The sequence below is a fragment of the Calypte anna genome, chromosome 2 (genome assembly GCF_003957555.1).
Source record: "Calypte anna isolate BGI_N300 chromosome 2, bCalAnn1_v1.p, whole genome shotgun sequence".
NCBI lineage: Eukaryota > Metazoa > Chordata > Aves > Apodiformes > Trochilidae > Calypte > Calypte anna.
The window spans coordinates 76,634,672-76,660,642 of NC_044245.1; the positions used below are offsets into that span (position 1 = coordinate 76,634,672).

Below are 25,971 nucleotides of genomic sequence, written 5' to 3' on the forward strand. Positions count from 1 at the left end.
ACTCTCCACCCCGCGCCTCCGCCTCCATCGGTCCCTTTGGGTGGTCCCCGCCCCGCCTGAGCCGGTGCCCCGGGCTGCCGCGGGCATGAGCTGTGCCGCGGGGAGCGTCGTCCGCCCTCCCGTGGAGCTGCAGAGAGACCCTGCCGCCCCGCTGGAGCTGCCGGCCGGAGCGGGGGAGGCCAGCGCGAACACTCCGGAGGAAGGAGAGAGCGGCAGAACCGGCGATGGCCGGAGGGGCGTCTCGGAGAGCGGCCACGCTGAGGCAGGGGCCGCTGCCGGCGACAAACCCGAGACCCGCTCGGTGTGCAGCAGCGAGAGCGGCAGCGGCAGCCACCCCGGCGGGGCCGGCCCCATCTGCAAGATCTGCTTCCAGGGCCCCGAGCAGGTGAGGAGAGCGGGGTGGGCGGGCGAGCGGGCTGTCGGACGGCTCCCTCTCCCCTCACCGGGGACCGAACGACCCCTTTCGCACACATCCCCCCACACCGGACCGGGGAGGCGGCGGGGCCCGGCTGGGCTCGAGGAGGGGAACCGTCAGCACCAGGGACAGGGCTCGGAGCCGCCAGCCCGGCCCCCACCGCCCCGGCAGCCGGTAGCGGGGGTGGAGGCCCGGAGTCCCCTGACAGGTCCTGCCCTCCTCAAGTGTCGGGAGCGAAATGGGTGTAGCGAGAGCTTCAGCTGCTGTACAAAGGTGGTCGTGACAGACCCTTGGGCCAATTCTGAGTCGGCGCAGATCTTTCGGAGAAATCAGAGGTTTGCTATGGCTGGCTTGCAGGCTGCACATCTTCTTGCTGTCAACCTCAGGGAGTTTAAACAATTCGAATTTCTCAGGTTTCTGTTGGACTTTAAAGTGAGAGTGTTAGCTTACAGGTAACGCTGAGAAGACCTCCAAGGATCTTCTCTGTCACCACTTTACAGGGCACAGTGTCAGCAGTGGATCTGTAACTGGCATTTTATAGCTTGTCTTGAAGTTTAGCTAAAAAAAAACAACCCACAACAACCAAGGAAACAAACAAAAAAGCCCTTTGAAAGAAAGAAGAGAAATAATACAGAAATGAGTGAACTACTGGGTAAGTTTTGAGTTACATTGTTTGAGGTCCTGCCTGACAGCTGGCTAGCTGAACAGCTCAGTAACAGCTGGAGAAATACATCTAACCTCTTCTAGTACAATCTGAGGTGTTTGAAAGGGCTAATGCTACTGTTGTTTGATGCATGGTAGTCTTTCACATATGTACCTACACATGTATAGGCAGTTGTTTGGCTTTGTCTCATTAGGAACCTCTAGCTATTTTTTAAGACAGTTTAATTTATAAGTATTTTAGTAGCCAAAAATAAATGCTCTTTCACTTACTGCATTTGAGGCCAGTTCTTTGTTACAGACGTGTACATATTTTAAGTATACATGTACATTAAAAATTCCTTTTAAATTAATGTTTCTGTGTTGCTTTTTCAGGGTGAATTGTTAAACCCTTGCCGCTGCGATGGGTCAGTACGATACACACATCAGCTTTGCCTGTTAAAGTGGATAAGTGAAAGAGGGTCATGGACTTGTGAACTCTGCTGTTACAGATACCATGTTATAGCAATTAAAATGAAGAAGCCTTGCCAGGTAAATTATTTTCTGTTTAAAAACTAATATCTTTCCAGTAACTTTAAAAAACAGAATGGCACTTTTGCTAATTTCAAGCTTTTTTGAAAATACTATGGAAGAGCCTGTATGCTTTGCCAGTTAGCACTTACATGCGCTTGAAGTTAGTTTTTAAGACCAGTTACATATTAAAATATGCAGGCATTTGATTCTGTTATATTCCTCTAGCTTTTGGCTTGACATAGAAATGGTCTTCAGAGATTGTTAAATTCTGTAATTAGACAAGTCATACTGAGACATGACAGAACTTGGAGATCCCTGTTCACTTTCTGAACTTCAAATATGTCTTTATAGAATCTTAAAGGCTCAGTCAAAGGTTGATGTCATTAATTCTTAAAGCTTGGGGTCCAGAGAAAAAGGACAGAGAAAAATCATTTTGCCTGTGTATTCATCTACTGTAAAAAAAAAAACAAACAACTTTTCAGTCTTGGCACAATCCAGAGTAGCAGAATATTTTTTAAAGTTTTATTCACCAATAGCTGTTTCAGAAACTGAAATGTGCAGTTACTTTTTCACTGTTTCACAGTGCCCTTTTAACAGCATCACAACGTATAAATGGAAGTTAGAATATTATAGTGGTAGCATGTTCAGAGAGAGGGGAGGGGAAACTCAAAGCTTTAGCACATCTGTTAGGCAAGCCATAATACCACTTTGCATATCAGAATTCTTTAGAGGCTTAAAATTGCATCTCAGACATTGTATGTACATCCGAGGAACACATTTATGAAGATAAAGATAAATTGTATATTTTAAAAATTTTTGATCCTATGAGCTTGGAGATGATGGAGCTCTCAAAGGCCAGGATATGCAGCTCATTTTTCTGTGCCTACATTTGACTGGAGTTTTATAGAAAAGACATGCCCGGGTACTAATGGCAGTTGTGTGAGCGTGATAGGCATTCCTTGGATGTGGGATTTATAGGGTATTTGCTTACAGCTGTTCAGATTAGGTGCAAGTGCTTTCATAGCCAGTTGTAACTTCCTTTTTTTTTTTTTTTGTTTTTGAATCCACAAAGGAAACTTTTTGATAAATTTTCCTGGGTAGGACATTTATGATGTGAAAGAAGTAATGGCTTTGTAAAATGCTTCAGAAAATGAAGTTCAGATTCTGTTTCTACCTAGACTATTATGGTGGTTTGGCATGGGATTCTGTTTGATCCTTTTGGATTTTTTTCTAACCTTTAAAAAAATCTTTATTTCAAAATATCATCCTTTTCCTAGCAAAGGTTGTGTCATTATCAATAGATTGCAGTGATAGTCTCTTAAAATAGTCATTTAACAGCCTGCCAAGAGACATCAAGTAGTATTTGAGATGTCTCAAGGTAGCCAAAATATTTACACAGGATAGTAGGTCTGACACAATTTACTAAAGACTGTGGAACAGCAGCTGAAGGCCAAACAGTATAATAAAGGGCATCTGAAATGTCTGTGGATGTCAGAATCAAGCCTCAGTTTGAAGAACAACTATTCAGTTGTGTAATTCTTTAGAAAACAGAAGCAAAGAAGAAGGGAAGTGTCAGCAAGTGAAGCAGTAGACAACAATGTTTGGCCAAGTTACAAGTGAAGTAGAAAGTGAAGAGTCAGAAGTTAAAGGCTATTCTTTTCATGAGTTATGGCACCTTTTGGGGAGAAGGAGGGATGTAAATAGAATAATGTTTCTCCTTTGATAGCTTAAAAATTACTTCATTTTAAATGTAATTTTTTAAAATCTGGTTTTATTCTTGACAAAAAATAGCATGCAAAAAGTTTTCATGGAGTTGCATATTCAAATAATAAGTTAGTTACACATCCCTAGGGTCAAACTCTTGACACCTAAAAGGTCATGCATCTCCTGGTGCTCAATGGTACCTTTCTCATTCTCCTGCACTGAATATTCCTCTTGTAGTGACAGACTCTAAAGGGAACTCAATACTGCAGTCATTTGTGTATTTTTATAAGATTGCTGAGTCTCAAAATTCCCTCTCCCATATTCTTGGGAGATAATAATAATATTGACCATTTTTTACAGCTGTCTTGGTTTAAACTTTTGCACAGGTTCTGAACCATTTACTTGGCTACAAAAAAATCTTTTTTTAAGGTAACCAGTCAGGTTTACTAAAAAGCTAAGGGTCAGACTGTTTCAATATGGAAGTAGTTTACAGCATCTTATTGGGGTAGTTAAGGTACTTATAAGTTCCCAAGCAATCAAGACTTCTTGCATTACATTAGATACAATATTTAGACATATTTTAGGATAGACAATATTTAGGTTAGACATTAAGAAAACTTTTCCTGTGAGGGGTGTGAGACACTGTAACAAGTTGCCCAAGGAAGTTGTGGCTGCCCCCTCCCTGGAAGTGTTCAAGGCCAGGTTGGATGGGGCACAACCTGATTTAGTGGGAGGTGTCTCTGCCATGCTGGGTGTTGGAATTCAGTGATCTCAAGGTCCCTTCCAACCCTAGCCATTCTGTGATTCTATCATCACACTACTAGTTCATTCTCTTTACAACTAGTAGTCTGCCTCAGTCCATGTTCTTAGAATTATCTCTACCAGTCTCATACTTATTAGTTCTATGTAGGCAATGTCATAAGAGAGAAAAATAATGCTGTTTACTAAAAATAACTTTTTCCTCAAGTGAATTGTCTATGCAGGCTTACACCAGCTCCTCAGGTTTACTTTTCTCTTAGTTATTTATGGAATGTAACAATGGCTAGGGCATTAAGAAGTAGGAGATCTATGTTTTCTTCCAGAAAATTGGAGTATATTTGAATATTCCATTTAATATCTAATATTTTCTGTGGTTTCTGTTGCTTCATAGCAGGGAAAGCAATCCCAAGTGTGGGGCCTTTTGGAGGCAGTACATTCAAGGAACAAAATTTTCTGCTGAGTGACTATTCCAGTGGAAGGTTTTCTAGTGTCACTTTGTACATTTCAGCAGCTACCACTTAATACACCTTCAAGAACCCAATTCTGGAGGCACATAGACTTTTAATATAAGCTGATCTTAAATCATAAAATAAATCAAATATGGGCTAACAGTGAAATATGAGCACACAAACAAATTGATGAAGCTTAATATGGTGTTTCACAGAGAAATGGAAATACAGATTTTTTTCAGTATCCTTTTCAGAATGATACAAGAAAGACATGTAACATGCACTACTCCATTAGTGAAAGCATGTGTTCACATTACTGCACTTCCTTCCTGCTGTGGGGTGGAATTTGATCCAATAATAAGCTAGATTATTCTAATAATTAAAAAATAATTGAACTATAGTGAGGAGAGATGGAACAAATGTTGGCTTGGGAAGGGAGTTTTGTTAGTTTTTTGAAACTACTTGGGGAGGAGAGAGAAATTTTAAGTGTCTGACTTGGAAATTTAACCCACTTGGAATAACATTTTAGATTAACAAAGAGAAAGAAAGAACAAGCAGAAATCTTATTATATTGGTTTGTTAAGAATTATAATTTGTACAGATTTAATTCCTAAAGGAAATATAAACATTACTTGATTTTTTATTGTTGCTACTTAATTATTAAGCTGTTAGCTAGACATGCAGTTAAACATTAATGTTTATTTAAGATAGCTATTTCTCTTGTAAGATTCAGAAATAATGCCTAGAACTGGAATATTGTCATGCAAAGGCTGAGAAAATATGTTTGTGCTTAACCCCATAATTTCTATTAAAATGAGCAATAAATATATTTAGAGAATAGCCTTTTCTAGACTGTTATTGTAGTGTGTTTTAAAATTGTATTATGTTAGATGCTTAACATACCCTGTGCTTCTGCCCATTTAAGTGTTATGTTCTGGTACTTTTAAGTGAGCTGGGCCTGTTCCAAAACTGCTACAATAGGTTGGTGTGTTAATTTAAAAGCTAATTGCATGGCAATTTAACAGCTCTCCTGACATGAGGAAAACCACAAAGCAAACAATTATTTTAAAAAGTAAATTCTTAATTGTTGCTTCTGATTTTCTAATATAGGCAAAAAAAATATGGTTGTACTTAATATTATTAAAGCAAGTATATAGCTACTGGAGGTGCAATGAGGCTCATGAGCTCAATGTTTTTTCAGTGGTCCAAATAATAATTGTTAGAATTTTAGATATTCAGCATAAAAATTCAGTTGGCTGAACATGAGCCAGCAATGTGCCCAGGTGTCCAAGAAGGCCACTGGCATCCTGGGTTATATAATGAATCCTGTGGCCATCAGGACCAGGGAGGTGACCTTACCCCTGTACTTGGCACTGGTGAGGCCACACCTCAAGTACTGTGTGCAGTTTTGGGGCCTTCACTACAGAAAGAACATAGAGCTACTGTCACATGTCCGAAGAAGGGCAGCAAAGCTGATGGAGTGTCTGGAGCACCAATCTTACAAGGAATGGCTGAGGGAGCTGGGGTTGCATAGCTTGGAGAAGAGGAGGCTGTGGGGAGACTGTATCACCATCTACAACTACTTTAAGGGAGGTTGTAGCAAGGTGGGAATCGGTCCGTTCAGTGAAGTTACATGTGATAGGATGAGATGTAATGGCCTCAAGTTGCACCACGGGAGGTTTAGATTGGATGTTGGGAAGGATTTCTTCACTGAGAGAGTTATCAGACATTGGAATAGGCTGCCTAGGGCAGTGGTAGAATTACCATCTCTGGAGTTATTTAAGGGTCATATAGTAGTACTTAGTCTAGTATAGAACTATAGTATAGTATAGTACTATAGTATAGTACTTAGGGATATGGCTTAGTTAAGGTCTTGTTAGTGTTAGGTTAATGGTTGGACTCACTGATCTTGAAGGTCTTTTCCAACCAAGGTAATCCTGTGGCTCTGTGAAAATTATGTTCAACAGTTTTTGTGAATTACAGGTTCAATTTCTCAAGTCTTGTTTATGAGAGTGGTCCTCAATCATTTGAGTAATCTCACTGGTATCAATTAGATAAGCATGAGCAACACTTAATAGCAGACTGCATGTATGAATATGCATGTTATATCAAAAGAGCTAAAGTCAAGTTCTTCAGATACATCAGTAAGGAGGCCAACGTCCAGAAAAAATGTACAAAAGTGTTTAGCAAAAGTTATAGTTAATAACTATGCTTAGCTGGATGAAAACATTCGCTATTTATAGCATGAACTAAGAGGGAATAAAGCACTCTCCAGTCATGCTTTTTAAACTACACTACGTAGGAACAGCAGTCTACTAATGCTGCTACTGTGTCACTGCCTGTGATTTAGACCCAGGAGGATACATTGTGCTGCCTGCTGTGTCAATACAATGAACAGAAAGGATGATCCCAGTCCTGGTCAATGTGCAAAGAAATCTGAACATGAGACAAGTGACAAAGTCTATGGGGATTTATAAAACCAGTGGTCTCTACTCTTACTATTTTTAACTATCATCGAGTTTTTGGCATCTCAAATGGGATGAGTTCTAAGATGCCTCTTGGAAAGAAAATAATGAAGCTTGGCAGCCACCCTGAGGGTGAATGCTGTATGGAAAGGCTGTTAGAAATTAAAATACTTGGCTGAGCCAGGTATCATGAACAGAAGAGAGATGAGACTCAATGTCTGAGTAATCATTATAATGTAATTAATGTATCAGTAGAAGCCCGGAAGGACTTTAAAAATTAAGTCAAGTCTTTTTTATATGCTGTGATGGAGAAGAGAGGAACCAGCATAGTGGAGAAAGAAGGGCAGTAACATGGTCAAAGTAGTGGACTGAAAAAATTGTATTCAAAGTAGTCTTGTAGTCTCTGATAAAATGTCTTTTGTCATGAGCTTAAAGGTTGTGTTACAGTAATTGAGACGTAAGATGAAACTGGTGAGAGATTAAATGTTTATATATGAATAGGCTTAGATATGCTACATAGAAACACATGCAAGTTATAGAATTCTTGTGCACAGGAAGATCCAAATATATACTTAAATATAAGGCAGTTCCTGAGTTGCAGAACAGATTCATGGATGGGAGAATTAATTGATACTGCTTGAGGAAGGCTGGAACCTGAACCCAGAGATTTTAATGAACTTAAGTATATGGTAAGATCAATAAGGAAGGTGGTATAAAGAGATGAATGCTTTAGTTTTGACAGGAGACAGAATTCTGAAACAAAAGTAGATCTGCCAGTCATCAGTATAGATACAGTAGTTGTATTCCCACACTCTTTTCCTAAGTACCTGCTTTTGGACACCTCTAGGGAGAAGTTCCTAGGCTAGGTAGATCTTTTGATTTAATACACTCTGGGTCATTTCAGTGATGTGCACTGTGCTGAAGCTGATAATTACAACCAGCTCTAAGTAATGAGTTTAGAAGCAGAACCATGGAAGAGTTATTGGAGAGTCCAGTGGTGTAAAAGTTACGTGGTTTTTCTGTGGTGGGAAAGGCAAAATACACTTCCTGTGTACTTTCTGGGGAAGCTCTGAAGATGAATGAGAGACTGAAAAAGAGAATTGGGGTAAGCAAGTGGATTGGGAAGATGGAAAACCTCATGTTACTAATCTAAAGTAGAAAGATCACAGCAGAAGAGAGGACAATAAAAATTTCACCACTGAGAGAAAGGACAGAATACAATGCTAAAGTACAAGGCAGAGAGAAAACACTAGGGGGACAATGAACTTTATAGTGTGTTACCTTTTCTTTGTTTTCTTGTAATTAATGCAGAGAGATATTCAGAGATAGAAGGACTAGAGAGTTGGAAAATAAGGGCAGCAAAAAGTTGTGGAGACAAAAACCAGTTAAACTTGAGAAATACGTTTGGGTAGCCATTCAGATGTGAGAATAAACCTGTCATGGAGCAAATGAACAGGTCACTGGTGCACTACCAGCGTCCTAGGAGCCAAATACATGGCTGTTAGCTTACAGAGCTGAAGGAGTGCAAGGTGAGTATTTCAGTGGAAAGGAGGAGCAAAACTGTAGAAGCTTGAGAAGGGTGGATAAAATTGGTAATTAATGACAGAGAAGAGGCAACAGAGGGTAGAAGAATCATCAATACCAATGATCTGAAGTCATGAGATAATGAAGGGTAGTATGTGAACAAATGAATTGACTCTATAACAGTGTGGTCACAGTGTTGTGTTAGTAAAGAACACTGTGTAGTAATTAGTAAGAGACTAGGCACAGGCCTACATAAAAAGCTAATCAAAGGAATGAGTGGCCATTTTGTTGACTGCAAACACTGAACAGTATTTTGAAGTCCAGTGAGGAGAAATGATATTCATCTAAAAGGTCAGAGCAGTCAACACAGGAGGTGAAGCCATCAGGAAGCTACATAGTTACTGCTATTTTAAATGCTTAGGGTGTCTAAGTAAGCAATGCTGGTATAAGACATGGTTTGGGAACTGCATTTAGGAACATTTGAGCTACTATTTTTTGGGTTTGTTTATTTATTTTGATGAAATTTATTTGGTGATGAAAGATTTGTGAGTTTTTCAAATGCAAATTTTGGTCATTTTGTCTTATTTCCAAAAATCCCGATTATGCAGGTCTTTCATTCCTATCAATAGAGATTAGTGAAAAACATTGCAATGAAGTACTATTTGTTTGAGCGGGCTTCTTCTGTTTCTTGTTGTGAAAACTTATTAGTAAATTATAGTGTACTGCTTTTTATACCTCTTGTCTATGGTTCTTTAACTCGTTCTTGTTTGCCAATGTAAATAACACACTCTGGGCACCAAATACAGTCATAATCTCTTGGCTTCTCTACCAGTCAGTCTGTGTCAACTGTGAAGTATCACTGTAGTTATTTTTCCCAACTGAAATATGTCAAAGTAGTTGGCTTGACTTAATTTCAAAAGTTTTTTTTAATGCTTCTTTTTTTGAATGTTGATCAGTTTGCACTGAAGTCTTCAGTGCTTCATCCACATGGCTGGCAGTCATGCTAACTACTTTCTGATATTATTCACTTGGGGAGACAGCTTTTCAACCTATTGCACCTACTATTTATTTATTTATTGATTTATTTTGTCCCATATGTAGATTCAAATTGAGCCCTTGGTATTCAGGCTGAAGACTATTTCCTATTGCTTCAGAAATGTGCAGAGGACAGCCCCTGCCTCCTTTCAAGCCAGCAGTGCAACAATGAAAAACAATTTGACCTAAGTTCTTTTCAAATTCTTGTCTGAGTCAGAGCACTCTCTTCACATTGTGAATTTTCCTGACTCTTTCCATAGGGTTCTTTGGGTTTTGTTTTAATGTATATGTTTTTTCCTTTTTTCTTTATTTCTGCATTTCTTTTTCCTGGTACTTTTGTACTTTTGTTTACATTTCAGTGAAGTCAATGGAAAATTAGCATTCCTGTTCTAGATAAATGCTGTTTCCTTTCCCCTTCTTCCCCCACCCCATCCTGCCTATATGTTCGTATATTTTTCAGGCAGTTTCTTCCCTCCATGGCAATATTAAATTGGATTAAATTGTAATTTCTGTGATAAGCATATTTCCACTTGAAACTTGAAAAGCGACAATATTTCAGGAAAGTGGTTCTTTGATAAACATGTTTTCCATATTGACAGCATGTACTTACCTTTCACTCTCTTAGATGCTTCTTTTATTTGAGAGAAACTGAAGGTGGTTTTATGTCTGTATTTGTATTGCAAGAGATGGTACCTGCATTACATATAAATCAGATAAGAACCATTAGGCCAAGAAAAATTTATAGTTTAGGGATTTTCAAACACAATTACATGAATGGTTAATACAGTTTTTTATACAATCCGTGCTTCTTGCAGTACTATGAATACTGATGCACAATATAACAAGTCAGAAAGCTATTTTCAGTGTTTGAAAGCATCAGTTATATTGTGCAATTTACAGTAATTACTCCCAGGGGCTTTCAGACATATTCATAATATGGTTCGAAATACAGAGTTTTGTGGTGCATGCTGTAAAAGAAATTTTTTTTTTATAGGTAGAGCTATCATATTTGATGATAGTTAGTATCTAAATTACCACTCTAAGGAATTAACTAATGTATATTATATGTAAGTAGGTGATCAAACCATGGCCATGGATCAAACCACCCAAACAGTTAGAAAACCTTCAGTTACTGATTTAAACAGCACTACCTACTAGTTTGTAGTTGTGATTATGTAGCAGTACTTACAAAAACAAAGGCAACTGGCTTTTTAAAATTTGCTGTTTATTAGATTTTTTTTAATAACATAATAATTAACAATATTTTAGTACACATATATTATATTTTCATATATATTCTACTTTTTTGCAGCAAGTTTTCCAGTTATTATACATAATATGTAATATATAAAACTATTATAAATACATTCTTTCATTAGGCCAAATTTTCAAGCAGTATATTATTTACTATATTAATTTGCACAGTCTAACATAATAATGACTAAATATTCTTCAAGTGAAGATTTAATTCATTACAGAATCAATCTAATTGATTTGCTAAACTAATAAATTGCATTCTAATTGACTTTTATAGCAGTCTCTGTCAGGTTTTTGTGCAAGCCAGAATCCAGGTTTATCTTGTTCATGATTACATGAGAGAGAGATGGATAGATAGATAGATAATACCTTGTTATTTGTATCATCAATCATTTTAAACTTCACCCTAGATACATATAATCTGTTTTAGGGATTAGACAAGGCAACAACTTTACCCCTGAACTCAGGAAATCTTTTTTTAGTCTTTTTTTTCCCCCCTAAAAATTTGTAGTTTCCTTTGGTTCATATCTTAAAAAGGAGCATGTGAAATCAGGATTAGCTGTTCCCTTATGTTTGCTATATTAAAGATTTTCACATGCAAATTCTGAACCCATTCTGTGAATTGGTTCTTTGTTCATAACCCAGGAGGCCAGAGGCCATTAATTGTAACTCAGTTGTTTTCTGGTGAGGTTGTCCCCTTCACTGCTGAAACACATCATTGCCATATAGCAATAGGAAGAAGAGAGAACACTGAAGGCATTTCTTCAGATCTTGTACCTGCCCAAGAGTGTGAATATGTTTTGTGCAAGAGCTGCTGTGCAGTGTCTGATTCTCAGGCAGGTGGGTAATGTTGCTGCAGAGTGCCAGGCGTGAATCCAGTGACAAAAGAAAGTGATACACTACATGAGTTCATGTCTTTGGATTCATAGACTGCCTGGAAGCAAATAGTGGAAAGCAGTCAGTACTGTGTACATTAAACAAAATATTGATTATCGATGCTTTACAATGTCTTAACTGTGCTTAAAATTCAGTGGAATTTGTTTGTGCATCCACATTGTTTGGCTCCCTCATCTAACCATCATTTTGTTTTATGCCTGGATTATAAAACACATTGTTAGCATTTTCTATCCCTGTATAGTATTTAAATGCATTAGGAGAGTCCTTTTTCAGACTTCTTTCAGTAAACTGAGAACTCTGAACTTTCAAACACCAATTATTTGGCATTTCTTCCACCTGTACGTGATTTATATACTTTTTTTCCAGGAAAAGCCTTTCCATGGCCTCATTTTCAGTATCCAGGACCTACTGAAATAGGCCAATGTCAGAAATAGTGCCTCATGCTTTGTACCGTGCCAAAATCATCTCCCTACTCATCACCATGGAGGTGATGTGAACAGAGAAATCAATTTCATTTCTTTTCTTTTGATTCAGTGAACATCTATGTATCACATGTGAACGGGAAGTGTTCCAATAAATTACTTGGGAGAAGTTCTGCTATTGAATATCCTGAACACCATGTAAATCACAGTTATTGAAGGACTGTATTTAGTGGGGGGAGTTTAAAACCTTGCTTTAATTCAGGTGGACAATGAGTCTGTGTCAAGGTCTCTCACAAGGGAAGGCACCAACCATTAGGGTGTAGGGTACTGTCAGATAAACTCTCTCTGTTTTCTCTTTTATGGGCTGTAAATATTTTTTAATTGTTCATAGATGCAAAAAGAGAAAGAGTAGCCAGCACTTTTGGGAAGTCCAGATAGAAGATGAAAAGTGAGTTTCAGTAAATGAACTGGAATTAATACTTGAATACATTCAATAGTATAGATCAGAAAGCATCAACAGAAACAATGAATGGATGATGCCTCTATATACTGACTGTTGGCCTGGGCATTTTTGTGGAATAAATATGTTCTGTCCCTCCATGCTGAGCAATTTTTTACATATCTTTGGTGAGAGCATTTATCATAATAAACTGCCTCATGCTCAGCATCTTTTTTCAGTTAAAAGTATTCAGCAGATTTAGCCAAAATTTCCAAACAGTTCCAGGAGAGAGGCAACTCCAGAACCCTTTTTGATACTGTCTATGTCCAAAGAGAAGTACAGAGTTGTGTAGCCAAAACGTGGTTAGCCCTCCTAAGGAGTGAGTAGGCATCAAGAAAATTGTTTATATTCACAGAGCTGGTTTATAATCTTGTTGTGACTTACTTCCTCTGAGAAATTAGAATATATAGTTTCTCTCAGTATTCTTCCAGGAGCACAGACCTATCTGTAACATAGTCTATGCTTGACTAATTTTTCAGTTTAATTTTGCAAATCATCCCTAAGTTGCAGAGACTACAACAACCATGGTGGGATTTCATTTCCTTCATTCATATTTAATTTTCAAATAACGCTATTAGGAGTACAGCTAGGTTGCAATGAAACCCAGTATTTCCAATAAAGCTGCAACAGAAATTTAACAGTTCCAGCTTTACAGTAGGAATAGCATTTATTCATGTAGAGTGGTAGTTTTTATTCACTGGCTTTCAACAAATATACACAGTTAGGACATTTAGTAGGTTTCATATTTTTGTTTCATATGTTTATAGGTGTTGAGAATACTACATTAGTTTCTGGGGAGTGATTCCTGGTTCAAATATGCTCATTATTAAGGGGCCAGACTTTCTTTTTAGACTAAGTAAAGCAACAATCTGTATTCCAGTAGACAGGAGTATTACCACACAGGACTTATATTTTTTTCTAATCAACAGGAGCTTATAGTTCCAAAAACATTAAATGCCTCTTAAGCAGAGAGGGAATTCAACTCCAGGTAGTGTTAAAACTAAATACCCACTTTCTGTCTCTAAGAGACTGAAAATGTTCACACAATTCTGAAGTACTGGCTCATTCTTTTTCTTTTTTGGCCAGAAGCAAAAGATAAACCCTAACGGTTTCTCAGAGAAAAAAAATAATGTAATTTTTAATAGTTTTATTTACAGCTCTGCTTTAGGTCTCAAAATTTAATTCTAACATCATTAAAAAAAATCATAAAATCAAATGTTAGACTATTCTGCTTAATAAATAGTAAGATTTTGAGAGGTGAATCTAATAGAATGTGAAGATTTTTTATTTTGCTCACCATGTCCAGGCTTCCAGGCTCTCAGAAATCCAAGATGCATCCACTGTAGGTGTAAATATGCATTCAGTAATTCAACACTTCTGGGAACTGTCACCTGAAGTGCTTATGTAGTGCATGGGTGGACAGTATGTTCTCAGTAAATGTTACTCTTTTGTAATATCCCAAATAAAATATTGGTTCATCTTTCCAAGCAGACTGGCAAGTTACATACAAGCTTTCCTTATACAAACTTTCTATATTCATGAACTCTCTGATACATGAGAAGATATTTGGTGTTATGACTATAGGCACTCTATGTGTTAATAATTTATCGAAACAGGTAAGCAGTAATGGTGAGCTGCAATTTCTGTGGCAGAGGTAATCTTTTTAAAAAAACACAAACAACATAAAAATAGAAGCCTATAGATAAAATGGCATTTCAAAGGCTTATGTGTGTGTGTGTACTCAAAAGTGCTCATTTTCTATCCCAGCTGGTCAATAAATTAACAATATCACTGCATATTAAATTAGGTAGTCAATGTGTGCTAGCTGCAAAGCATACTAGAAAATTTAATCATCTAACCAACTAAACTACTAACAAGATAATATTAGAAACAGATGCTTTGTTGGACCTAAATAATAGTTTTATTTTGCTTCTTTAAGATTTTTATTCATACATACACAAATTGAAAATTCACAGTAAATAACAAGAGGAACAAACTTTTTCTTATCAGCACTGTCCTATTCTGGCAATCAGAGCAATTAGAATAACCTAACAAAATTTTTTTGAAGTCAAATAATTGATACATCTTCAGGTTATTCATGTTACATTGCGATATGTTACATTACCTTATAACAGCTGACAGCTATTTTTAGTTATTTTTATATAAAATATGCATTGCAGAATGACTAGAGGGAGTAGCATCATGATGCTTCAGTCAGTATCATCCATAATCTGTGTGTCTGAGAGGACAGGGTGGGGTAAGCCCCAACAGCTCTTTGGTTTAAAGAAATTTGTTGGATTGTGAAGTGGGACAGTTGAAGAAAGTACACATTTGGGGAGCCATATAGAAATTTCATACATCATTTATTAAGGATGTAAGAAAACAGTTTCATTGCAGACTTTTTTCATGTAACGTGTTCTAAGTGTAAGCAGTCTCAGTCAGTACTTTTTGGATCACTTTTCTCTCATGTGTTTTATAATAAACAATGGGCTTTTACAAGGCACCATTACAAAAAAAGCCAAGTTAATACTGAGTTATCTCAAGGATGACAGATCCAACAGAAGTCATCATGAGATGCAAAACAGTGGTGGGAGGGGTTATTCTTCTTGGGAGTGGGAAATCGAAATAAGTTGTCAGACAACCCCAGAATAAGGGATTGGCTATATATATATATAAACTGCATGCTACATTGCTTATCTCAAATCTTTGGACTACTTTTCTTTCTGTTATGTTCTATCTTTGCAGAATAATAATAATAAGTAATCTAAGTTAAAAAAAAATTGCTAAAATTGCACAGTGAAAGAGCCGCTGATTATTTCAGTGATATTTTTTTTTCAGTTTATTGCCATCTTCTTCCTTGAATTGACAGTTTAATATTTTGTGACAGTTAAAGCTTTACTGCATGTAAATGTACATGGATTTGAACAAATTTATTACAGGTCTGTCTCACACTGATAATGAAAGAAGATAGAAAGAGATGTATAACCAATAGCATTTTTGACAGTTTTCTGCCAAGTCACACTATGTGGCAGAGAAGTGAAAAATAATTTTGCTGAACATTTCCCTATAGAATCTAAAGACAGTTCTATGAATTTCATCCCTGACATTTAAGTCCTGTATAGAAAGAATATCTGAGTCACAAGAAGATCACTCTGTTCTGTCATGCATCACTTGTTAATGACTTTCCTTGACCTTACAAAAAAGAAAAACTAACAAAGGAAATGAGTATCTATAGTTGATTTACCATGAAAAAGTATGATTTAATATGAATTGCCCCATCCCAAACCCTGAAGGTCAACGAAATACCTAGTAGGAGATTAATAGATGATTAATCCCTTCATTATAAAGGGATGGTATTTGTTATGGCCAAGAAAGACCACACACGTCAAGAATAAATTAGAATGCTTTTTTCTTTATGCTGTGCTTTGCTTTACTTTTTTATCTTCAAACCTCACCATAAACACTATTAATCTGAGTCACCTTACATACAGATGATACAGCTTTCCCTGGAAAGGCAGATGTAAAGGAGGCACACTGATAAGAAATGTTCATTCTACCTATCCTCAGGTCTCCTGATTCTTCAGGTTGCTTCCATACTAGGCTGCAGGTGTCTCCTTGTAAAGTTAACACTGGTTAACCCAACTCCCTTGATATGTCTAGAGATAGTCAGGAATTTCTATGATGAGCAGCAGGAAAATGTCTTCAGCCTTGAGGAGGGTGGGATGGAAAGGAAAGTTGTTGTTTTCAACTTGTTGCAGGAACATAAAACATACTTGATTGTTTCCCTGGCTTTTTTTTTTTCAGTCTCTTCAATTAGCCTGTAAACATAGAGGCTCAATTCCATTTGTAAGACTAAATCTTTTTTTACCTATGTATTCAAAGCAGAAATAAAACTATTAACTGTTCTGAAGTTCACAACTAGATGGTGATGATAGTGATGTTTGTGGGGATGGGGAAGCAACTATTAGTTTCACTGTAACTAAAAATAAATTAGGTAAAAAAATATTATTAAATGTCAGTACTGAGGATATTAGTAAAGAACTATGAAGATATGTATAAATACTAAAATAATTTCTGATTTCATTAAAAAAAGTGGACTTGAATGTACAATCACAGAAAATAACATTTTTATCTTATACAACTTTGTTTCTCTTTTAGTGGCAAAGCATTACTATAACACTGGTTGAGAAAGTGCAGATGGTTGCTGTAATCCTAGGATCTCTGTTCTTAGTAGCAAGTGTGACTTGGCTTCTATGGTCAGCCTTCAGCCCCTATGCAGTATGGCAAAGAAAGGACATCCTTTTTCAAATCTGCTATGGAATGTATGGTTTTATGGATCTAGTGTGCATAGGTAAGCTCAAAATCTTTAAACAGCACAGACTGTGGTTTAAGACTGTGACTATATCTATATTTCTAGCTGGTCACTCTAATCGATCACTCCAGTTGTTTGCAGATTTATTCTCAACTGGTACCTTTGGCAAATAGTGCTTTTCACAATGTTACAAATACTTCAGAGAGAAAAAAACCAAGGAAACTACTCTCAAACTCTTATCAAATTGTCTCCCCACAATCTTGTGGTAAGAACAGGATCAGTTTTGATTTATTGGAAAAAGAGCTAACAAAGTTCAGGAGGTTAAATAGATGAAAATGACAAAGATATTATTAAAATAATTACTGAAAGGCCATGCTGTCAGATCTTACACTGATGCCACTTTGCATTAGGTTGTACCATCACAGAAGAAACCCTTGAGGATGTTACCAAACTACGTATCCAAAATTAAGTTGTACAGACTTATATAGGTCACTGTGCCAGTAATAGAAAAGAACAGAGAGGACAGGCATGAGTGCTTTGTACATCATAAACTGTCATGAAACAGTCTGCTAGTGCTAACTGTAATAACTTACAATGCTGTTAAAAAGTCTCAAGTCATTTAAATCTAGCTGAAATCTTATAAAAGAAAACGTGATTTTGCTGCAAAGCTATTCTGACCAGTTTTGAAATCTGAAAATACATTGTACACAGAAACACTATATGGAAATCCCTTTAGCATGTGATAAAACATCTTTATTTGGATTGTTAGACTAGCTATGAGTATTGGCTGAAAAAAATAACAGTTGCAGTAAACATTAAACCACATTCGTAGAATTGCAATTCCAAGAAAACCCAGAAGTCAAATGCTATCTGGTGTTTGCTTTGGGATTACTGAGTGATAAATGTTGATGTTACTCTAATCTCATATGTGGGAATTCAGAAGGACAGTGCTGAACTCTGCTCAGTAAGGTGAAAAGAAATTCAATGAGATACAAAGTGATTCCTTATATCAATGCTTTTTCTCCAGTCATAAAGCCATACCATCTTTTATTAAAACCATCCCATTACTGAAAGAGTATTTATATTTCATCTGGATCAGCAGTTCTGTTTATCTAGTAATTTTTCTAAGAGAAGCCCACTCTGGAGTATTTTACAACACAGGCCTCTTCTATGAACCCAAATTTCAAACAGAGAAATGAATAGAAACTTAGTCTCTAGTACACCAGACAAGTGGTCAGCTTTTAAATGAATAAAGGGCTCAGCTACATGTCATCTGACATTCTAATTCCTGAATACCACTTCCTCTTGCTTAACACTGAATATTGAAGTTTTTGCTTTTGTTCAGAAAAACACTAAGTGAAGATAAAATGTGCTTCAGGCTGCTGTTTTTTTTAGTTTTGTTTTTTGTTTTCACAAAGATTACAACTGTAAAAAGTTTACTTTGATATCTATCAACTAATTGGAATAACCAGTTATTTCCATGTGACTGTACGAACATCTTCCCCAAATTGATCTCAGAATCAGTGGTGAACATCTGTGGGTGATCTGAAATATTCATTTATTTATCTGTAGAAGTAAACTATTGTGAAGCAAGCCTTTGGTAGATTGATCTATACAGTTATGTAGCTGTCCTTCTAGCCAGCCAGGCTCAAGCCATCTCTGGACTGGACACTACTGAGCTAACCTGTACCTCACATGGCTACGCAGCTCCTAGCCTAACTGGCAACATGCAGGAGCAAAGTAGGCATGCAGCTGCATTGCCATTGCATGATATATGTAATCTGGTTGTACCATAAAGCTTGTAATGCTTATAGCCACCCACAGTTCCCAGTATCTCCACTCATTTGTCTTTAGTCACCCATGACTTCTCCTAGTTTTCAACAGGATTTACAGTGAGTGAATACTTATAGTCTTACTGGAACCTTTATTTCCATGAAAAATCTATGCAGACCAACGGGTTTTCCTGTATAGCACATATTTCAAGACAGCTGCTTAAGTTACCAAGATTTCTTCCAACTGACTTCAGTTATGCCTCTCTAAAGCTTTGGATAAACAATATAAACATTTTTGGCAATTCGTGAAGTGTAAATACCCATACTTTTTGAAATGTTTTCCTGTCATTTTAGCAATTTGCCTAAAGGTGATGACATATTTATATGACATCTTTTAAAACTTGCACGTAATAATTTGTTTCTCTAATTATTGATTTATATAATAACTATTTTCTTCTCAATTAAATTATATGTAATTCGTATTTTCATTCTTGGTCTTGTTTTACTTTTCACCCAAAAAAATATTCCAAAGACTACAGATCACCAGTATAATATGTATATGAGGTATATATTCTATCGGTAGCAATTGTTCTCCTAATCCTACTCTAAATTTTTCCAAAATTAGGATTTTTCTTTACTTATCATTGTTAGTTTCAACCCTACAGTCACTAGTTTATACATTTGTGTATCTAAGCTGGGCCTAAAGCTGCTTTCTTTGAATCTCAGTTCTGCTAGAAGTTTTCCTGAGGCAAACCTTCAACATTTTAATCAAGAACTACTGCCTTTGAAATCCAGAGCTATTGCAGTTGGCAGTGCAGACCATCCACATAGGGGTTACTAAAGGGAGCAAGGTAATGAGCTAATATGAAAGGAATTATTAATAAAAAAACCCTTTTTTAGCCTCTGATGGACCGTACACTAAGCCTTTGCCATTCTACTTTGTAGACCTTTCAATTATTTCTCACAACAGTGAAGTTATATAATTTTATATATTTTCACCAGAATATAATCATAATTACTTGTCATAATGGTTCTAACATGAATAAATCTCTCACAAATTATAACAGCTCTCTTGCAGTCACAGAACAACAGTGAAGCTCTTTTAGAGTGTGAAAAGCAATCATAACATTGCACTTAGAAACATGACTGATGCCAGCAGTACCATGGTAGGGGAATAAAAGCTGGGAGCCAACGTGAGGTGTGAATAGCCCTCTGAAAGCCATTTTCTTTCCAGCCAAGACACTCAACACTTAGCAACATTTGTGTAACTCCTTAGTTTAAAAAATGTACAGGCTGAATATTTATAATATACACATCTAGCTGCACTTAATACTTTTCTACCCAGAAAGTCTTTTTTCCACATTAGATCTAATTCTAAATATTTTAGAAAGAGTTTTATTGCCATTTTTAGAGTGGATGTGTTTCACTTTAATGCTTTGAGCAATATATGGCATTTTTTTCTATCTGTAGGCCCTAGAATAGTATTAAAAGATGACATTTTGTTCAGCGGTAGTTTGTTTCTGAAACCGGTCTTCTATTCCATGGTAAAAACTTGGGATGTTTCTGGGACAACCACTCCTTAATGATTAAAAGTAAGATTAGTGTGATAAATGAGCCCACTAGGAACCTCAATACCACCAAATCTGAATGAACTATGATGAGTCACCTGCTTGTAAAGACATTCAGTATGAAGAATTTCAAGTAGTCTTCTGACATAGGGTAAGAAATCCTTTGGATTGAGCAAAAGAATCCCATAGTACTTGGCAATAAAAAAAAAGAAAATTACAATCTCTCTATAATCCTGGATGCCACCACAATTTCTACATCTTATAAATAAATCCTGAAGGTAAAGTCTTTTTAGAGCCCAAGGACATTTTACTAGATCCATCATCCTAAAACATCCTCATAGATATTAATTGAACAGAATGTCAGAACAGCAGTGAATTCTAACACTTCCTATTTGGATCCTCTGGATAAACAAGTAATATTTTTTCCCCTAGGACTGTGCAACTATATCCTCTGTGCTGATGAAATCATAGTATTTGGAACAAGTCAGTATTGCTTGTGGATTTATTCTTGTTTTCTCTCATATCCTCATACATTGCTGTGGAACCCTTCAGAAAAAGAAGATTTTTTTTGCCATTTTCTTAACACTTCATTTTAGTGACTGGCTTCTTATACTTTGAGCATCAAAATTTGTCCAGAAATGGTCAGTTCCTGCATTTAGACCTTTCTCACATTTCCTCTTGTTTTTGGCCTTGGAACTGTTGGTACTGAGAGGTTTCCCCCACCCCAGTTTCCTGGAAAATCTCTCTCAAAGAGACAAAGGATCTATTTGAATTCTTTTGCCTCTTCTACATAGGTCTTTTTTCAATCTGTAGTTTTATCAGATTGGAAATAAAGATTTTTATTGGATGAATTATTAAAGTGCTCCTTTTACCCAAATCTGACAACTTTATTTCAAGCCTTGCAATATTTGATCGTAGTTCAGTAGCTCTTTTAGAGCCTATGTGCTTAGCAGCTTCCATTTTAAAGAAAAATTCTCTACTTTGCCATTGTTTAAAAACTTTTGAAAACATAATTCCAGTAAAATTTGAGACCTCAAAAACAGTGAAAAAGAGCTCCTGAAAAGAAGTCCTTTTCTGACTTTTTCTGTCAGAATTCTGAGAGGATACTTTTGACTGTTTAAATGTACTTCACGCATCTCCATGATCCTTTCTCAGCTGGTTCCTTACCTGTTCTGAAATATGTTGTTCAGGTTGGCATGCAGGCAGGTATCAAAAATCTTTAGCGTGGGGTAAATGCATTATCTCAGTTTTGGTTTATCACAGTCTTCAGGGAAACTGGGACAAGGAATACTATGATCCAGTGACAAGTAAAGGGAAAGTTATGCTCCTTTCCTTATCATTCTGTAGGAAAGCTAACAGGAGAGAAAAAAAAAAGGTCAAGGGGGAGTCTTTGTCACATCAATAAAACCATGGTTTATTTGGTTTGTAGATTTTGTACATAGTAAACCTAAGTATTGTCCTTTAAGACAATATAGCCAGTTTGAAGGTGCTGCTAAAATTTTAGGACAGATTGATTTACATATATCCAGGAAGATGAAGATAGATATCTTGCAACCAAGAATATTTTCCATTAAAATTCTATGCTGATACAAAATACATTTAGAATTGTTAACATTTAATTCAGTTTATATTGTGTTAATTTTGCTGTATGCATTTTGCTTTAATGCATTCTAGGCAACCTGAAAGCCTTACAGAGATGTTACATTTGCTCTCCTGTCCTTCTGAAAGCAATCTTTATGTTTCTTCATCTTTCAGTGTAATGATCTTTAAAAATGCATTAGAGTAGGCATTGCTACCTGGAAATCTGAGGTTTACTGTTCATATAAATGTTTTCATCATCCTTTCTACTTGTGTCATCATTTTTTGAGTGTCTCTTTTCAGGTATCAGTTAACTACACTAAGAGACCTCAAACACTTAAGTCACAATTTGGTTGTCTAGGAACAAGTGATGTACAGTCTCTTGGGATAAAGTACTATAGCCTGTGATACCACCAGTCATATTATCAATGAGGGCATATATAGGACAATTTTAGGCAAGAAACACACTGAACAAAAGATTTATAAATGTGCTTACCTAGGCATATTTCTCTCACAAAAGGAGTCGGAGGAAACGTGATATTGCTCAGAACCATATAAGTTACCAGGCTGGTTGAGGAACAGAGAAAAAACCTAATTAGAAGGCTGAAGCCCCATGTGTCTATCTAGTAAATCCATATTTTAAATACTTGAACATAAAGTGTGGATAAATATATATACATACATACAAAAATTTGAAGTTTCACGTAAGTAAATAAGCACTTGCATTTATACAATAACCATAAATATTAGCTACATGGAAGCTCATAAGCAGATTGGTCTGTTGAGGACTCCTGATACTCTGTGTTTTTCTTGAAGGACCTTTAAAAGATTCCTTAGGTCTTAAGAAAAAAGATGTTTCTCAAGTTTTGTCTACTGAATTTTCAAGAGAAAGCGAAAGTCTATCATTGTTGTCATGCCCATCATACTTAATAATTAATTTCTTTTTGCTCTACTGAAGCAAGACATGAAAGTCATTATATGCACAGCTGTTTCAGGGTTTCCTCAATCTTCAGTGCTGTGAAGTTTAATTAAAATATGAAAAGAGTTAAATTTGTTTGGATCTGTAGTGAATTCTGCCAAACCCATCTTGTTTGTTACAAAAGGTCTAACTTATTTAAAGATCTCAGTGGATGGTACTTACCATTAACAAGGATAACACTAACATAAACAATTTACAAATCTGCCATTAAGGTTCCTTTATTCTGTTTTAGCTAAACTAAATACTTTACTTCCTTAGGCAATCTCAGATTATTCCAGTATTGGTTAGGTTGAGCTTTTATTTAGAACAATTTTATTTCCTCTACATGTTCCCACCTCCCATTCTTAAACACATGGTTACGTTGCATCTATACAGCTTACTTGAATTAATAGAGTTACAAGTAATTTAATAGGCTCTGGCAATTGCCAGATTCATACAAGGTTACATCTGTATTTGCTTTCAAAATGGTATCCAATGACATTTTGTACAAACTAATTATTTTTTTTCACCATTTTAGGACTGATAGTACACGAAGGTGCGTCTGTTTATCGAGTGTTTAAGCGCTGGAGGGCTGTGAATTTACACTGGGATGTGTTAAATTATGATAAAGCCACAGACATAGAAGAGAGCAATCGAGGAGAACCCTCAGCAGGAAGGACATTGTGGTTGCCACTGACTGCATTTAGAAACAGAAGCTTAGTTCATCCAACACAGTTAACCTCACCAAGATTTCAGTGTGGCTATGTATTGATACATCTGTTCAACCGCATGAGACCTCAGGAGGATTCATCAGAAGATAACGGCTCTGGGGAAGTAGTGATGAGAGTGACCTCAGTGTAAAGATGGTGCTCACTGTGCTTCACAGATAAGCATTATGTGCCCTTGATGTTACAGGACACAAGGATTGCAGTTACAATGGATGGCAAAACCATTAACACTTGAAAAAATACACACACTTTTTAAAAAATTTAATGCTTTTATATGATCAGCTAAAACACAAATACATTTTTCTGGGAAAAAAAAAGTCTCTTGCTTTTTATATAGTCTGGTTTATCAGATCTTTTGTCCATTTGTACCTGAGGTGTATACAATACAGTTTAACTCTTAGGTCTTTGAATTATGAGGAGATTAATTCTTAAGTAAAAAAAAATATTTAAATATATTTTCTTAAGCTCTAGCTTTAGTCCACTACCGTTATTTTTTCCACTTTCATGAGGATTAAACTGAACAAACTTCTTCCAAAAGGAAAAAGGATGTTGATACAAGTCAACTATTACTCCTTTTCTGTCTTTATTTTGTTGTCAGTTGTAGCTCAGTTCAGGTATATGAAAGCAAGTAATGGCTGTGTTGTCCCTTGCCTTTGTGTTCCACTAAGTATGTGGGAAGATGTCAGCTTCTCCCTTAGCTCTCCCACATGGATGTGCAAGATGTCAGGCAGAGGCATAACACAGACAGGGGAGAGTTGTGCTCTTCCTTGGGTCTCTAAGTGGCCAGAGGGCTCGTGCTGTGCCTCTGCACAGAAACAGCATTGCCTTCCAAGCAGTGGTGCTGAATTTAGCAGCCTATGAATTTCTAGTACCATTCTAACTATAGGGCATTGTCATCCCATAATTTTATTTTTTTTAAAGAAGTGTATATTACAACTTCTGGAATAGCAATAAATCCCAGTGCAAACTGAAATAGAAATGCAAAGCCTTGATTTTGCCAGGTACTGAATCATCATATTAGAATTGAGCCAATATTAATCTTTGTCATGACAGCTAATAAATTCTGTGAAGTGTGCTTCTCTATTTTTGTCTCATGACAAAAATTCAAATATCATTTATTCAATGGAAATGGAAATAATTTCCAAGTTAATAGTTGAAGATTAAGATCAAAAAGTGGGGCTGAAATGATTCTGAGATCTTCAGCTTGATTAAAACTGTTGTGGGTTGACCTTGGCTGGCTGGCTGATACCCACCTCCCCTTCCTCAAGGGAAACAAAAAACCTTGTGGTCAAGACAAAGGCAAGGGTATCACTTATGAATTACCATTATGATCAAAAAAGAGACAACACAGGGAAAATTTATTTAATTTGTTGCCAACTAAGCTAGATTTGGATGGTGAGAAAAAGACAAAACCTAAACCACCTTCCTTCCACCCCTCCCATCCCTTTCTTCCCAGGCTCAGCTTCACCCCTTCACTCTGAAATCATCTGCCTTCCCTTGCAAACAGTGTAGGAGGATGGGGAGTGGGGGGCTATGGCCAGTCCACAACAGCTCCTCTCTGCTACTCTTTCCTCCTCACACTTTTCCTAGCTCCATCCTGGGGCCTTCCCAGAGTCTGCAGTCCTTTAGGATAAACCTGCTCCAGCATGGGATGCCCATGGGCCAGAGTTCCTTCTTCAGGGCATGTCTGGTGCAGGGTCCTCCAGGGGCTGCATTTTAGATACATGCTCTAGTGTGGCCCTCTCCATGGGCTGCAGAAGGTGCCTTCTCCACTGTGGTCTCTCCAGGGGCTACAAGGAAATGCCTGCTCCACCAGAATCTCTCCAGGGAAATCTCTGCTTCAGACAAGCTGTGTCTGGTATGGGGGAGTCCCAGCCCACCCCTACAGCTGCCACCCCACCTCCCCCACCTGGACACCCTCATCCAGTACAACACAGTTAAGCATTTTTCTGTTTCCAAATAAGTTGTTAGCAATAACTGAAAAGTCCTGATTATTTTGTGAAGTAACTGCAGTGCTGTGGCTGGAAAATTCCCTTTAAGGAAAAGGCAGCATTGTGCTGGAATCTGTGGATGCCTTTCCTTTATAAGAAGCCTGTGTGCCAAGACCAGACACAGGAGGCTATGAGACAGAAATAATTTAAGTATTGGAGTGAAAAGCTCCTCACAAACACCCAATGAAATATACACAAGTCCAGCATTCTGTGGTAGTCTCAAAAGCTCAAACTTATACTTCCTAAATCTGCAGATGACTTACTGCTCTTTAAACAAGTAATTTGAAAATCAGTACATAAGCCACGAACAACAAAATGCTACCTCAAAAACAACCAAAAAACAAACAAAAAAAACTTTCTTACATGGCAAATTACCAACATAGGATTGGCAATCTCATTGAGAAACCATAAGCAATCACTTCCAGATTAAATAATTACCCACAGGAAGAAATTTGTGGAGATACA

General features: G+C 37.0%; 1 protein-coding gene across 1 annotated transcript; it reads left to right on the forward strand.

The window, feature by feature from the left end:
* Nucleotides 1-85: 85 nt before the first annotated feature.
* On the forward strand, nt 86-23,648 carry MARCHF11 (membrane associated ring-CH-type finger 11). Its single transcript, XM_030445904.1, has 4 exons — nt 86-385; nt 1,451-1,606; nt 16,758-16,950; nt 23,326-23,648. Exons 1-4 carry the CDS (start codon nt 86-88, stop codon nt 23,646-23,648), a joined length of 972 nt encoding a protein of 323 aa, XP_030301764.1.
* Nucleotides 23,649-25,971: the final 2,323 nt, after the last annotated feature.

What these genes read in the sequence shown, in the direction of transcription:
- MARCHF11 (XM_030445904.1), top strand. Translation starts at nt 86, where the DNA reads ATGAGCTGTGCCGCGGGGAGCGTCGTCCGCCCTCCCGTGGAGCTGCAG. An exon ending in GCTTCCAGGGCCCCGAGCAG is followed by an intron (nt 386 to 1,450) that starts GTGAGGAGAGCG and finishes TTGCTTTTTCAG; the next exon opens with GGTGAATTGTTAAACCCTTG. An exon ending in TATGGATCTAGTGTGCATAG is followed by an intron (nt 16,951 to 23,325) that starts GTAAGCTCAAAA and finishes TCACCATTTTAG; the next exon opens with GACTGATAGTACACGAAGGT.